This window comes from Meleagris gallopavo, chromosome 4 (genome assembly GCF_000146605.3).
Source record: "Meleagris gallopavo isolate NT-WF06-2002-E0010 breed Aviagen turkey brand Nicholas breeding stock chromosome 4, Turkey_5.1, whole genome shotgun sequence".
NCBI classification, from domain to species: domain Eukaryota; kingdom Metazoa; phylum Chordata; class Aves; order Galliformes; family Phasianidae; genus Meleagris; species Meleagris gallopavo.
In genome coordinates, this window is record NC_015014.2 from 60,561,136 (window position 1) to 60,576,118 (window position 14,983).

At 40.7% G+C, this 14,983-nt stretch overlaps 2 protein-coding genes across 8 annotated transcripts in view; both read right to left on the reverse strand.

Moving 5' to 3' along the window:
• Positions 1-14,983, reverse strand: part of LOC104910854 (neuropeptide-like protein C4orf48 homolog) — a 54,693-nt gene that overhangs the window by 18,611 nt on the left and 21,099 nt on the right. The window contains exon 1 of one of the 5 annotated variants that reach the window (XM_019614982.2): positions 1,183-1,264. The exons of the other annotated variants lie outside the window; for them this stretch is intronic. Within the exon in view, the coding sequence (XP_019470527.1) occupies positions 1,183-1,217 (35 nt within the window). The 5' untranslated portion in view covers positions 1,218-1,264. Of the gene's footprint in view, positions 1-1,182; positions 1,265-14,983 lie in introns of those variants that run through there. 5 annotated transcript variants of the gene reach the window in all.
• C4H4orf48 (chromosome 4 C4orf48 homolog) lies at positions 637-14,790 on the reverse strand. 3 transcript variants are annotated; one of them, XM_031553198.1, is made up of 4 exons: positions 14,767-14,790; positions 7,849-7,993; positions 5,966-6,054; positions 637-1,341 (listed from the first exon to the last, which is right to left on the reverse strand). In XM_031553198.1, exons 2-4 carry the CDS (start codon positions 7,973-7,975, stop codon positions 1,270-1,272), a joined length of 288 nt encoding a protein of 95 aa, XP_031409058.1. In that variant the 5' UTR covers positions 7,976-7,993; positions 14,767-14,790; the 3' UTR covers positions 637-1,269. The 3 variants fall into 3 exon arrangements, with proteins under 3 accessions (XP_031409058.1, XP_031409057.1, XP_031409056.1); XM_031553197.1 differs by lacking the exon at positions 14,767-14,790 and adding an exon at positions 11,652-11,845; XM_031553196.1 differs by lacking the exon at positions 14,767-14,790 and adding an exon at positions 10,114-10,315.

A 14,983-nucleotide genomic window follows, 5' to 3' on the forward strand; every position in this document is an offset into this window, starting at 1 on the left:
GAAGAAGCATACAGCAATTACCATGAGGAAATTCCTTGTTCTGATGCATCTTTTGCAGGCTGAAAGAAATCTCTAATTTTTCATACTCCGAGTAAAAGAATGAGAAAATTATTCCCTTTCCCCCACCTACAAAGGGGGAGTGAGATATCAGTGTTGCTCAGTACCACATTCACTCATTCCACAGTAGGTGGGAATGTCACACATTGCTCCTGCAGGGCTGTTGGCTGGATCTAAAGGGATGGCAAACCTGAGGAGTATCAGCCCCACCACCCACACCTGCAGCAACTTACACACAATCATAGGGATAGGATGCCAGGGGTTCACCAAGAAACTCCTGGGCTTAGAGAGCAAGTAATGCCAGACTCGAAGGGGGAACAAAGGTTTCACTGGAAGGAAGAGCCAAGGCATGTCCAGAGCAAGCAGAGGAACAAAGCCAAGCTAGAATAAGATGAAGAAGACCTGACTGCAGCAAAAAACAAGAAACTCTGAAAAGCTATTCTACTCTAACCAGAATCAGCTGAAGCCCTCCAAAGGCAGCCTTACTCCTGGCAGAGCACTATTTGTATCTCCCCTCTTATCTACATGCAGTAAAGTCCCACTAGTTTAGTTAGAGATGTAAGGCCACAGGCAGGAGGGTAAGAAATTAAATACTTTAATTAAAGACGATGAACACTCTTACACAGGATGTCAGAAATTCAGCACTAACATATAAGCTGTTCTGCTCTAAGCACAACACACATATACCTCCTTGTAATGCATGCCTCTTCACAGCCAACAGGATGTCTGAACATGGTCACAATGTAAACAATAAAGAGAAAGGACTTCTATCGCTTTTAATATACTGGCAAAGCCCAGAGAGACCACAACTACTTGTCTCAATATAACTGGGTAAATTGTCACAGAGGTATGCTCTAACATGTTAGAGACCAAAACCAGCTGCAAGGGTCTCTAGAGCATTGTTGGCTCTATTTATTTTGTGGGTTACACTTGGCCAACTCCAATTTAAAAATCAAAGCAAAATGTTTCCCCACTCTTAACACCAAGTAGCAGATTTACTGAACTGAGCCCTTACTGGCAATGCAGTGATGTGAAAAGAGAGGACTATTTAAAAACCATCAAACAGAACAGACACATAAGACACAACCCCCCCTTCCCCAGTTTCCTCAGTACAGTGGGACGTACGTTCTTGCAACATTAACTCCAAAAGGCTGTTTCATACAGCTGCATTTTAAAAACCACTGAACAGGTGATACAGCTGGCCTCCTGGATTCAGTTCAGCAGATTTGCAGTTACACAGTCACACAGATTTCTCTTTTCCACTTGAAGAAGCAGTGTTTCTGTCTGTAAGAGGAAGGGACAAAAGCAACACCGAAAATGAAATGTCAGCTCTGTAAAACCAATTAGCTCCAAAGAAAAGTCAATTTTACTTCTGCTCTGAAATTTGGAATCAGTTGTATGAGATGAGTCTTAGCATAACAATCAGAGATATTGCTTTCTGTCTGCAAAGTAATTTAACTTCTGCATGATTAATTGGCAAACAAACATGGCAGCACTTCTCATGATATGAAGAAATTCAGCCTGGCATCTGTTCATTTTTTTCACATTAGCACGTTTAATATGGGTATGTGTGCTGCTATTTTGTTTTTAATTTGTCTTCCTTACAGTCTTACTTCAATTGTGCACACTGGAGCATGAGCTATGAAGATAATGAGAGGCTTAAGGAAAACTCAAAAACCTACCAGGATTTCTCTTTCATTTAAAAATAGGCTCAAAAAATTAGAGTACTGCAGTCTGGTCTAACTACTGAAAGTTACACAGGGAAAACAAGGTATAATATACCCATTTTAACTTTTGTTTCGCTACTGTTATAGTTAACATGCTGTTAGCCTAAAAAAGACAATAGGTGCTGAGTTGGCATATGGAAATATAGTTAAAACATGTGGTGGGATTGCAGGCTTCTTTAAAAAAGGGAGTCCCAGGCTTGAAAGAAGTCCCTTCACCTGAATCAGGACTGCTGCCTGCAGAATTTTCTGGAGCAACAAGGTTGGGCTGGGAACTTCCCTGAGGAGGATATGATCTGAAATGCCCCCACCTGTGCAAGAAAGAGCTGAGAACTGGGGAAGGGACAGCACAGCTGCATAAAGATTTGTGAATCCTTCCTCTCTAACGCACAAGTTTTGCTCTTCCTGTCTGTGTTGAGGAACCTGTGGTGTCAATGGATGCATGATGGAGCACAGTGCTGCCAGACAGCAAGATCATATCCTTATCCCTTACATGCATTCATCTCAGTCTATCATGATCCGAAGCTGTATTTGGGAATCAGTGTGATCCAAGATAGAACTTCCTCCTTACTGCTATGGGACAAACTAGCTGTGCAAAGCTTACGAAATTACTAGTTACTGTCTTAAGCAGTTACACAAAAAGGGGCACTACAAAGACTATCAGATCTAAATGCCAATGAAATCCACCCTTCACCTGCCTTTCTTGTGATTTTGGTATCAGATAGAAAGGCCACATGATTAAAGGCTATTTTTTTTTTTTTAAGTTATGGCATCCATTGACCTACAGCAGCTAAAGGCAATCAGAGAAGAGCTGGGCTAAAACATCCTGCTTGAAGCCTGCCTTCTCTGTACAGGAAGAGGCATCTATTGGGCAGGTCTTCTTTTCAGCTGACAAATCATTCAACACAGCCCTGTGGTATTAAATCAGATATCACTTTTGATCATTTCAGCTACCCTGCAAGACTTGCTAATTACATGAAAGATACTCAGTCACCACCCTCTAACCATCTCCTCGACATCTTTTGCAATGGCTTGAATACGGGAAGCTGACAGCTTTGGAGTTAAGCCTCAAGGCTGCTTACCATCTTATATATCCTTAATAACATTTCCAAGCTTTGTTTTTACTTTCATGGGTACATCTTACTTAATGGGCTTTGAATGTCCCAAATAACCACTGACAGTTTAGAAAGAAATAAAGAACAGAATGAATGGCACTAAGTACATCTTTACTGACTATTTTGTGAGTGTGATTATAAAGTCATTTGCACAGAGATTTGTTATTATCCCCTTGGTGGGTCAAAGCACACCAAAGAAATAAAAAAAGAAAATTAAAAAAAAAACAACAGGGCAGAGCTCAGATTCTCAGCCTACAAAAAAGCTGCTATAATCCAGCTAAAAACAAAAAAACAAAAAACAGATGCAGAGCTTTTTGAAGTTGTAATGCTATAGCCACAGAGCTATAGCTCTGAAAAATTGATTGGAATTTTTCAAGTGTTCATAGTGCAGATACATAGTGGATTGTGTAGCCCATGGACTGGATTTGTTTTATGGGAGCTATTTTTATTGCCTGTTCCCTGCTGATCTCTGTCTTGAGCAACTTGCAGATGCAGTAGGGGGCTGTCTGTATGCTGGTGGAATCGTTTTGATGGTAGCAGAGCACAGGATCCTTCTCCTAGTTTGTGATCAGAGCTGCACCTGCCAGATTCAATTATTAAGTGGAGAATCATGGCATTCACAGAAAAGATTCCTCAGAGTTGTTTATTGCAGTTATAACAGTCCAGCTTGCAGTCTGCTCCAAGGGGTCACCAGCAACAAAAAAGATGGATAATAGTACGTGGAAGGGCACAAACAAATCTGTACCTGCACAGGCAGCTGCCAGCCCCTCAGAGGTGGTCTGAGACCCATCTCTCACTGCATGAGGAAAATGTGTCCAGTCCATCAATTAATAAGTGATCATCACTTCAGTGTAGGTTACAAGCATTGCTTGTCTCGTAAAAAGAACAGGATATAGCTTATGACCTCCATAAAAAGTTATATGACCTATGCTGGAGTCATTCTGCTTTGTTAGACAACATGCAGATCAACACGGGGTCAAATTAAGTGTGAAAACTCTGAGCTGTCCAATAAAACTACAGAGTTTCCACTGTGCAGAACTGCAGAGTGAGATTTGCAGGAGGAAATTAATGGGAATTTCCTCTCTAAGCTTTTGGGAATCCCTCCCCCTCCAACACAGTTAAAAGCTGTTTAGTCATCAACTAAAATTCCTGCCTGCAAAGAAAAAAGAATTTTTCAAGGAAATGAGTGTCCCCAGTGGGAATATTAACAAAGGGCATTGTATTTTTGGGACAGAAAAATTTGCCCCAATCAGCAGCAAAACAGATCAAACCAGTCAAATGTAAAATATATATGTAGCTGAAAGTAACTGTCTTAAAATACTCAATTTACATCAAATTGGGCCACAGCAGAACAAACATAAGAATTGAAACACTGTAGGCAGCATTTCTATGATCCAAGTAGTCCTCAAACAGTACATATTTCCATGTCTTTTGAAGATGCAGGCAGAATTTCTCAGTAACTGGAATAGGCCTGTTCTATCCAGGACTAAAGGAGCTCAATATGGATTCAATTGTTTGGATTTGAAAGCAGAAAGAAAGTGATAGATTTGTGGCAAGAACGTATCATGGAGCCACTTTTTCAGGCTTGCTGTCTAATCAACAGCTATGAAACTCAGCTTTAGGATATTCCTTTCCAACTGAACCTTTTTTTATAACCTGGTTTCCTTTCCTTGGCTGTCTTTTATTTTATTTTGAAATGGTAAAATACAGTTACTGTTTTGGGGCTCAGCTGCTCAGTCCTCATTATTAGCTTTCAGTTTTGGATAACTAGATTTTACAAAGCTTCACTCCTGACATGCAATCTGTAAGAATCATAAAGGTCACTTCCATAGCCAGACAACCAGAGAAGATTTTTGTACTCTAGATATTTTTAAATCAAGATTTAGAAATTCTAGTAAAAAGTTCAAGAGTTTTTAACAGAAGGAGAAGTTGTGATAGAACCACTTCTCAGCACAATTTGAACCTCTTGTTTTGGTTGTATTCAGCAGATGTATTCCTTAACAAGATTTCTTCTTGAAAGAGCCCAAAATATACTTGCCCTGTAACTACTGAACAGATTTTTTTTAACTGCAAATCCATTACATACTGATTTGGTTTTGCTTGAATGTTTGTTTTTTTGTAGTATGTCACAATTCAAACCATCTTTATTCCTTCAGCAGCATTTTCATCATGCGCTCTGCTTGGAGTTACTTCAAAGTATTCTTCAGAAATGTCAGTTTGCAGGCTTTGAACTGTGAATGAACTTGACCGTGGATGAGAATCACAAAAAAAGTTTAAATGCCTTCTGCTGAAAAACCTGTGCAAGATGCAGCACTTCACCTAAGGGGTACATGGGAGGTAGAGGAAAAGATGCCCTGCCAAGACGCTGCTATCTGACAGCAGCTGGGATGCAGCTAGTCACTGCAGCTGCAGTAGCAAGACTCAACTCCTCTCACAGAAGGGGGATACTTGGCAAATTCTCCACCCTGACTACAAGCCAAATAAGTTCTGTTTATGATACTATTCTAATTTGTGGCATGATTCATCTGATGCTTTACATCAGAGTGATGTAAAAAGAAAATAAATCTATGAGACGATGTTTGCTCCCTTAGCCTCTCTCCAAGGACAGAAAGATGTGCAATAGCATATTTTATTTTAATGTGTTTTTTTTGTTTGAGCTGACCTTCTCTTTTTGGGCAAGAAATATGATGTTCTGACCTTACTCCCCCTCACATAAAAATTCATGTGTGCACTCAGCATTTGGAATGAGAATTGCAGTGCTAATGGCTCTAACTTGTCCAAGAGAAGGATAGAGAGCTTAGATCTGCCAGTTTACTCTTTACTTCCTAGTTTCTCTGATAACCCAACTGAGAACTCCACAGGTTACTGCTTGGAGGAATGAAATCTAATTACCCAGCATCACCTTAGAAGACAGGACGTTACAGTAACTGAGTGTCCAGTGTAAAATGCACCCACTTTATCTACTTGTATCCACAGCATTGTCTTCCGTAATAAAAGATAAAATCAAAACAAGAAACAACAACAACAACAAAAAAAACAAAACCAAAAAGAAGTTGAATGTTTCCTTACCCGTGTGTCTAGATTATATGCTGTTTTCTTTAAATCCTGCAGAGCCCTCTGCATGAACTCGAATGCATGGCAATCAACACAGGGACGGCCTAGGAGAGCATTTGGGAGAGAGCATGAAGTACTAAGTAGAAGGAATAAACAGTAAATCTGAGCATAACGGATTACAGAAGAAGGTCCACAGTGAATACTGACATACGTATTCTTAAATAATCCAGGTTTTTCTAAGATGTCCATCATGATGGTCCGCCCAATGTCTCAGTGGCAAAAGAATTACTCTGATAAGTTTGCATTAAAAAATAAATCATATTTCTTTCTCCACTGCTTCCTCCATCACTGTGCCTTACATATATATTTTTCCTTTCCCACTATCTCTCTTCTTTTGTCACAGTTTGTAGAAGTGTGGAAATACTAAATCTATAACTTGAGTCTTGCATTTTGTTCCACAGTCCCTGACCACATGTTCAACCTCATCTTCTCCAGAAATTTTCTCTAAAAACCATGACCCTACTTCCCAGGAAAATTCTGTCTGCTATTCTCACAAACTTGAACTTAAAACACAAAGCTAATGGAATACAATTGAGATCATTATCACTAAGATCACTTTGACTCCAACTTTGAATACAATACAGCTTTGTAGAAAGCTAGTGGAGCAAGCAGCAGATAAACACAATGCCCTATCATTAGAGGGTATTGCTGATAAGCAGAACAAAAGCTTCTGTTAAAGATAATTCTCGAATAATTGTAGAGTTTAAGATATCTAGATAATCCACACTTAAGGTCACAAGGCTTGCTTTGCCTTGATCATCATAACACAAAGCTGCACAGTAACAGCAGCAGCACAGAACCTGAACAAATAGAGACATGATTTCTTAGAATTATGAGGCTCTACATACTCTCATTTGATTCTCAGTGTCTGTGCTTCTCTGACAACTTTTCAGGAAATATTGGGCAAGTGGAACTCCGAGCACAGGCATAGTTTCTTTTTGAAGTCTGGTAAAGAAGAAAGGATAAAACCTAGACTGAGGTTGAAATATCCTGCAGTGTCTGTCAGCCTATTTTGCAAATGCACAATATTTGACTGATTAACAACATGCCTGTGATAAATTGGAGTTTGAGTTTGACCTGTGTGCTAACCAGCAGAGGGGGATCCTGCCTGCATGGAGAAAAGGAGTCAGCCTAATTCTTTAACTGGCTGGTTAAAAATAAATAAATAAAATGGAGAGAGAGATAAAATAAACATCATGGATTAAAGACTCCTCTCTCTCTCACTGTTGAATCATGACCCAACCTGAGTGTTACCATATATACACTAAATAAAAGGGCAGAACAGCACTTTCCACTTAAACAATTTGATGCATGGACCTGCTATTATGTTTATGACATAAATTAAACTCAGTACTGTTAGCAAAGGCTTAGATGGTTGAAGGTTGCAAGGCTAACAGTTGACAAGCTGCGCTTTCATGAATTCTTCATCGTGAAATTTTAAAATAAGAACTTCTAACTTTACCAGGAATGAAACAAAAGATGATAGTCAACGCCAGATGAAATAAGTAAGTCCCAAGAATGCCTCTGAAAAGTAAAGATAGTGATTCATGGCATAGAAGAGACTAACACAAACGAGGGGCCGCACAAAATAAAAAGTGCAGAACATTGTTGGATTTCAGTTGCAAGGAAGACAGCAATAGGCAGGTACAAGGGTAAGAGACTAGAGAGCCCTGGATGAAGAGGGAAAACAATACATACTTTCAGATCAGAGTTTTAAAACAATATAAACAAGACACTTCCAAAACAGTCTGGATTATCTGGACAAGCTTCAATAATCTGGTGCCTTGCAACATTAAAGCTACAATATAAGTTGTAAGAGAAAGCTGTATTGTACATACTTTCAGCTGGTATGGCTGTTCCTGCTTCTTGATCAGATCTAGCAGGCTCCATGAGAAGTAGTGCAGCCACAAAAACTAAAGGAACTGTAAGGACCAGTCTTCTCAGAAGGCAGGGTAACAGCATCATGGGAATGGGTGCTTCTCTCTTTATCAAGAGACAGAAACAAGTCAGGGAGGAACATTACAAATACAAGGCTTGTTACAAAGAACTTTATGTTCCTAATGGCTAAAGCATTGGCAGTTCTCCCTTGAAAGAAAAGAAAGAAACAAACAAAATTATACAAAAAAGTAATCAGAAGATCTATAGCACAGACAGAAATTCTCTGCACTTTTCCAGAATAGCATATAAAACCCAACTGGGAATGTCCCTAGTTGTGAAGAAGACCAGAAGTCCCTGGTTTTGGTTTCATGTGAAGGCCAGGATGTCAGCAACTTCGCCCATACTGTGACTTCGGCCTTTTTCCTAACTACACAGTCAGAGACAAGAGCATGAATCTGGACTGCAGACTTGCTGTTAGACATTGAGATCAGGCTCGTAAGGATTTTTTTTGGAGCTGCCTAAAATTGACCTGAACCTCAAAATGAGTTTTTTGCCCACTGGTTTGCTTTACTGGTATACCATCTTTTTACAGGTACCACTATCACTAATTACCCACCACACTGATCCTAAAACCTTACTCCAGTATGAAAGCAACTAAAGAAAAATATTTCTGTTAAACCTCTGCAAATTCATAGGTAGAGTGGTAAATACACCAAAACTCTCTAAACTTCTGTTTCCCTCTCCAATCCTAGGTTCAGATAATTTGTAGTCATCTATTTGTTCCCAAACATCACAGCTAGGTCACACCATGTCCTGAAGATAGGTATAATCTGGTCCTGCAACACCCTCCCTTAAATACAAATGTTAAAGTTTGATAAGTACAAAGGCATCAACAAAGTATTTTCTTGATCCAACGAGTAAACTGTTCAGAGCAAGAGGAAACACAGGAACCTTGGACTGGCTCAAGCTGCAACTGCCTGTTAGAGATTTCAATCACAAGCCTCAAGCACCCAAACTAATAAGGTGACCCTTAGTTCAGCCAAGTTTACCTACTGGTCCTGTATGTTCAAGGAAAAGAAAGAATCAAATAAGATTGTAACAACACAATAAAATCCATGTGAAGAATTTCTTTAGCTAAGTCCAGGAAAGCAGGACAACAGGCCATTTCTTCCTGATTTTTAAGTAGGTACCTACTAAAGGAAAGATACTGCATATGAACATCAAGTGCATGTGTGCCGAATGTGAGAACAGAATTCCTCTGAATAGCCTATAATTCACATTTGGAAGTGCAATAGAGGGAGACAGAAAGGGAAAGGTTCTTCCCCCATCTTGCCACAAATACAGAATTAACAAGTCTGCGCTTAGATATGTGCCAAGTCACTTTTTCAGACACAGCTAACCTGAAGCTGCAAATTCTGCACGAACACTTGCAGCCTGTGCAAACCAGCAATTAATTCAGGAAAGGTGCAGCATTACACACATTCCCTTCCTGTGCACCTCAATCTAAACACAGGATGAGAGGATGGCTCAGAAGAAAGACACATACAAGCACATACAGTGTAATAAATGTATTTGTGCTCATATCAAGCAATACATCTGATTATTTCTGTAACCACAGAACATAGTGTTTCCTATTCCTCTCACTATTTAGAAGCGATCTAATGTCATCCTTTTTCTTATTTCTACAATCCTTAAAATAAAGGGATTAAAATCCTAACGAGTGGCTCGGTTATTCTGTTTTAATTAATGATGACCTGAGATCAAAGCAAGTATAATCAAAGACACTAAGCTTTGCAACAGGGTGCAGCAGTGTTCCTAGTATCAGCACATTAGGACAGTATCAATCTCCTTCAAAAGCATCTAGTGCAGAAGCTTGCTGGTCAGTGAAGGCTGTTTTCATAGCACTATAGAGGTTCAAAAAAACAAGGAAGATAGCTCAACTTTTTTCAGAGTAGCTCACACACTGCCCACCCCGGCCTCACTTCAGCTTCCCTTGTGAGCTGTGTTGCCAAATAATTGCTCCCTAAGTGCAGGAGCTACCTCAGGCCACGTCTAACAACTGCCTCTCAGTAATTCTACGGGAATTTGCTGTCTGTGAGGAATAATCATGACAGGATTCCAGGGTGGTCTCTCTCTCTGCAGCATAACCAAGAACAGAGACATGTGCATGGTCCTCTTTATAAGAGAAAAGTCACCCCCTCCAACAAAGGAAAAAATAGCAGTACCTGATCTCTCTCTTGTCTTTGTGGTGGTCTCTTTGAAATGGCCGCTGCAAACTGCTAACAGAACAAGTGCAGCTTTCTGAGCATGTGCACTGTCTCTTTTTAACCTTCCCTGAAAGAGGTTATTACTATGGGGAGATTTCTGCCATGGCAACAATGCAGAGCACTGCAGCACAGAGCACAGATTTAAAGAGGAACAGGCTGTGTCTTCCAGGTCTGGGAAAGAATGTTTCTGCTTTGACATGGGAGTCCCAGCCGTGACTTCCCTGCTGTGGGTATGGTTTTTAAAGCTGGGCCACGTGAATCAGCTTATTTCAGTCCACTGAATGGTCTTTCCCAAGTCTGCTCAGCAGGATGCAGTGCCTAATTCAAGCAACATGCTCCCTCATGCCTGAAAATAATCATGGGATATTGCACTTGCTTTACGGGAAACTAGGAAAAGCTATTTGAGCTATTTGATTGTACGCAGGAACTGCAGTGCATGTCACAGCTGAGATTTTGGGGAAGGCCAAGAACTGTTCAGTCCAGAGTATGCCATGTGAAGTGTTCTGAGTTACAGGTTCGTAAGCACTCATGCACACCTTCCTGGATGTTTCTGCAATTCTAGCCTCAGAGCCATCAGAAACGGCTGCACATCAAAAGGCATTAAACTCTGAAAGGGAACTGGAGTCCAAATTCAGAGTAAACTTCACCTCCCTTTTCCAGCCTGCATCTCTGTTCTCTCTCAATATCTCATGAGCTATATTCCACAACAGCACACTGAAGGTGCTCTTGCTGAATGCAGTGCAGGCATGAACATAGAGGACTGAGTACAAAACTAATTTCAGAGGTTCCCCCATCAGAAATTAGACAGTACCAGTTGTTGTTCAAGTGAATGAGCACAGCTGATGGCAGCTGCAGTACTGGGAAGCATGTTCAGATCTTCTAAGGGATCATGCTCTGTGTCTTAAAGGCTCTTATGGCAAAATCTGGGGGCACACTGTGCTCAGGAAAGTTGGGAACAATGTATTGTTTTCCATGAGCAGAAAGTCCGTTTTCAGAGTTAAGAATAAATTGCTGGCTAACATTTTTCTTTCCAACATGCTCTAAATCCTGTCTCTCTTGTATAGCCCTAGGGAACTGTTTTTGCTTCCATTAATTCAACTTTTCAAGTCATATGCTGAGATTTCTGGTTGTTCAGTGTGCAGCTATGATATGATATGAAGATCCTGCATCCATGGGCAATGTCAAGAGAGGATTAATTTACACATTTCCATTCTTACACATCAAAAATCCAGAAAGAAGGGGAATATAATTTTTAGAGATTGTTCTTTTGAGCAAACAAGATTTAGCACTGTTCTGGCAGATATAACCATATAGGATTTGGTCTTATTAAGGATCTGTTATACACAAATCACAAATGCCAAACTTTATTCATGGTCATTGTCAGCCATCTAATCTCACTTCCTGTCTTCTTGATAAATAACGTACATATATGCCTATCTACATATAAATATGCCTTTTCTTAACCTGTGCTCTTGATCATTCCCAGTAAATCTTACCTTGTTCTCCCAACTCCTGTCCCATCTCTGTCACAATGATATCAACTAGCAGGCAGCCTCTGGCAGTCTGAGTGTTACCCCTGATTCATTCTCCCACGCAATGGGCTTCTGACTCCTCACTAAATGTAAAAAAATCTGCATCTGTCATTCCTAGCTGCCAAGTTCCTTGATCTAATCATCTCATACCAGCTGCTGAGACTCGCTTCTTTAGCCATCCTGAGCCACAAGGACAGACCTCCTTTTTGGAGTTTTCATCACATTTCCCTTTTACTCACCTCTCCCAGCACCACGCTGAGCACCAGCTTTTCTCTCCACCAAAGCTCATTACTTTCTCAAGTGAAAAATATCAGTTTACTGAAGTGGAAGTTTTCCACAGAGAAGAAAGAAACCCCATTATAGGATACTTCTACTTGAAAAAAATGTTTTGGAAAAAAAAAATCATTTTGACTTTTCAAATTGATCGTTTCTGGCTTTGTGCTTCAAAATTATTTCCTTCTCAAACCTACGCTAAATAGAGTAAAAATATATTTCATGCTCAGTTCATGAAATTGAAGAGTGGGAGCAGCTCTTATCTTAAGGAGATTAGTGCCCATCCCCACCAAATGGTATAACTGTGACAAAATCCCTCTGACTTGTTCTTCTCTCATGTAAGAAGTGTAGGTGGAGCAGATGCTAGCCCTAGGGCACCCAGATTTCATCCCCAAGGCCTGCGGCTGCTCAGCAATGCACAGCACACTCGGGGATTTTGCTGGCAGTGCCTGAAGCAGCAGCTTGGGCTGGACACTGAAAGTGGCACTGGGTGAAAACTGGAAGCTCCTGCCTGCCCTGTGGGATCGTTCACCAGATGAGCAGTGAGAATGCAAAGCTTCATTTTGTAGTGAAATCAAACGTAATGGATTTCTTCTTGAGAGCCCCATCAAAGCCTGTTTCTGAGGTTTCCATTTTTCATCTTGATAGCGCATGTTTTGATACTATAAATATTTCTGTGGGATTGATAGAAAAGCTCAAGCCTTTCCTCTAAGCTACCGCTTGGTCTCTCCTTGGCTCTTAAATCTAATTCTCTGTCACAGCAGAAAACTCTCTTCTCTCACTGAAGATAACACATTCTATCACTTCTCCTGCAGACACCTCTATGCTTTCTCACAGCCTGCCCTCTAAATCATGGTAAAAATCTCCCCACAGATGTGCCATCTCCACTTGCATCAAAGCCCCTTTAAAGCCTTCCCTCTGCCACAAATCCTACAAAGCCTGGCAGAGCCTGGGGAGAAAGCTGGCTGTGAATGCTGCTGCTATGCAAACGTGCTGCTTCTAGCAATTTCTGCCTCACACCTTCCCCAGCTTCCCTCTTGCCATCCTCCCCACAGAACTGCTGGGCTGAATGCCGCAGGGCAGGCCTAGCCCTGTCAACATGGCACCAGGCGGCTGCACTGCTGGCTGAGGCCTTTGGGCAGACGTGAGGAATAAGAAGGCCAAACACTCCGTGCTGATCGCACCTTCCCATATGGACACCTGAGCTATTTGCAGGGTGAGCCTCTGCTTGCTCTCCTTCCAATTTAAAGCTCTTAGGAAGTGTCAAAGTGACAAGATGAACAAATGAAGCCTTCCTTTGTTCCCCCAACACGTCCCACATAACTTGGTTGTGGCAATGGTTCCTCCTCCCTTTTCCCCACCAGTAATTTTAGGAATAAGCTCCTTGTCAGTAAATGTGATTCTTGCAGGCCCTATCTGTCAAATTATGGCTCATCTGAAATAATTCAAGGCCCCAAAAATGTTGAGTTCCAGCACAACCCCAAGGCTGGGCTCATATCCAACTCTGACTTCTCCACACAGCTCTTAGGGAGACCTGCCCTGTCAGAACAACTTACAGCTTTTTGGATCAGACACCAGAATAAGGTCAAATCTTTCAGCCTCTCCTTAGGATCTGGGAAGCATCTAAAGGTCTCAAGGCAATCTGCAGGAAAGATTACCATTAGCTGAGCTATCCTTGGCTTGTGCTGTTCCTATCCACCATCCTGCAAACACTTTTGGGTGAATAAACTGTGTTCCAAGCTGTACGTGAGCTGCTTCTAGGTACATAATTCTTGCAACTTTAACTATTTGTCAAAGTCCACAGAGATGCCTTGACTATTTTGCAGCAGCTATACAAATAAGCACACACATAAATATATGACTTCTTGAAATGGAGGGAAATAAACTGCCATTTTTCCAAAACTTCCACTCTAGAACCAGAGCTAGAGAACTTTCTCTTAGCTAATAAGCCATGCAGCAATACCAGTTTCCTTGCAAATGCTGCCTTGAAACATAGAAACTGATGAAACTAAAGAAAATTAGATTGAAAAAGCTGTAAGATAATCAATGACCCTTTTTTGCCACAAAATATATATAGTCTGTCCCAAAATGTATAGTCTGTGCAAGGACTCTCAGGCTTCAGAACCCAGAATACTCATATTCAGGGGGCTCTAAATCTATTCCTTCCTCTGGGAACCAACTCCTTTGTAGCCGGTCTCCTGAGATTAATCCAGCATAACTTGTGACAGCAATACCTGGATATCATTGGTAGTAATTCTAACATTAAGATCTCTCTGACTTAACAGCTTAAAGATGGATGCATATTTATGTTTAAAAACAGTATCTTTAGCCTGAATTCATATTTACAAGATATTTCAAGCTGATAGACATGGCTTTTTCTTTCTACAATTTTCTTCTTTCCTCTACAACTTCAGTGCTACAAATTGCAAGCTGGTTAGTACAGTATTAACCTGATGTTGCACCACCAGCTGCTGTAGGTGCAGCTTCCAGCTAAAGGTTTACTCATGTATTCAAAATATTTTGTTAATGAATTCCTCGTTTGTGATCCAGGGATGCTTTTAGACACTGGCCAGTGACAAATGAGCAATGAATATTCCTGAAGGGTCATTATAGTGGTCACCATCTTGGCTGAAATAACGGATAATAGCCAGAACTACCACTGCTAGAAGCATAACTGGTTTCACCTGAAATCAAGAATCATGGATCAGAGCTGGAAACAGACTCCATTTGCGGGAGGTCTAGAACTGGCTCTGGCAGGAATCCCACACTCATTAACAGATTACACTCCTTAAGTCCTCAAACTTACCTTATTATCTTTCTAGAAGTGGGAGATAGTGACCACAGGGGCAAAATGTATTTTATGTTCCTTGGAGACTTGTTCTACTATTTCTTCTATGTTAACTGCTGGCAAACAAACAAAAAACAAGTCTAGGTATTTCACCCTCAGAACAACAGATTACATTCTTCTGAAGGAAAAGGTATTGGGCATGAAAGACCTATATTACTCTTCCCATCTACTAACT

Bases quoted from the DNA above. Each gene is read 5' to 3' on its own strand.
- C4H4orf48 (XM_031553198.1), bottom strand. From the start codon at position 7,975: ATGATGCTGTTACCCTGCCTTCTGAGAAGACTGGTCCTTACAGTTCCT. The intron at 6,055-7,848 runs GTATGTACAATA...ATGCTCTCCTAG, and splicing joins AACAGCCATACCAGCTGAAA to GCCGTCCCTGTGTTGATTGC. The intron at 1,342-5,965 runs GTAAGGAAACAT...TTCCTCTTACAG, and splicing joins CATATAATCTAGACACACGG to ACAGAAACACTGCTTCTTCA.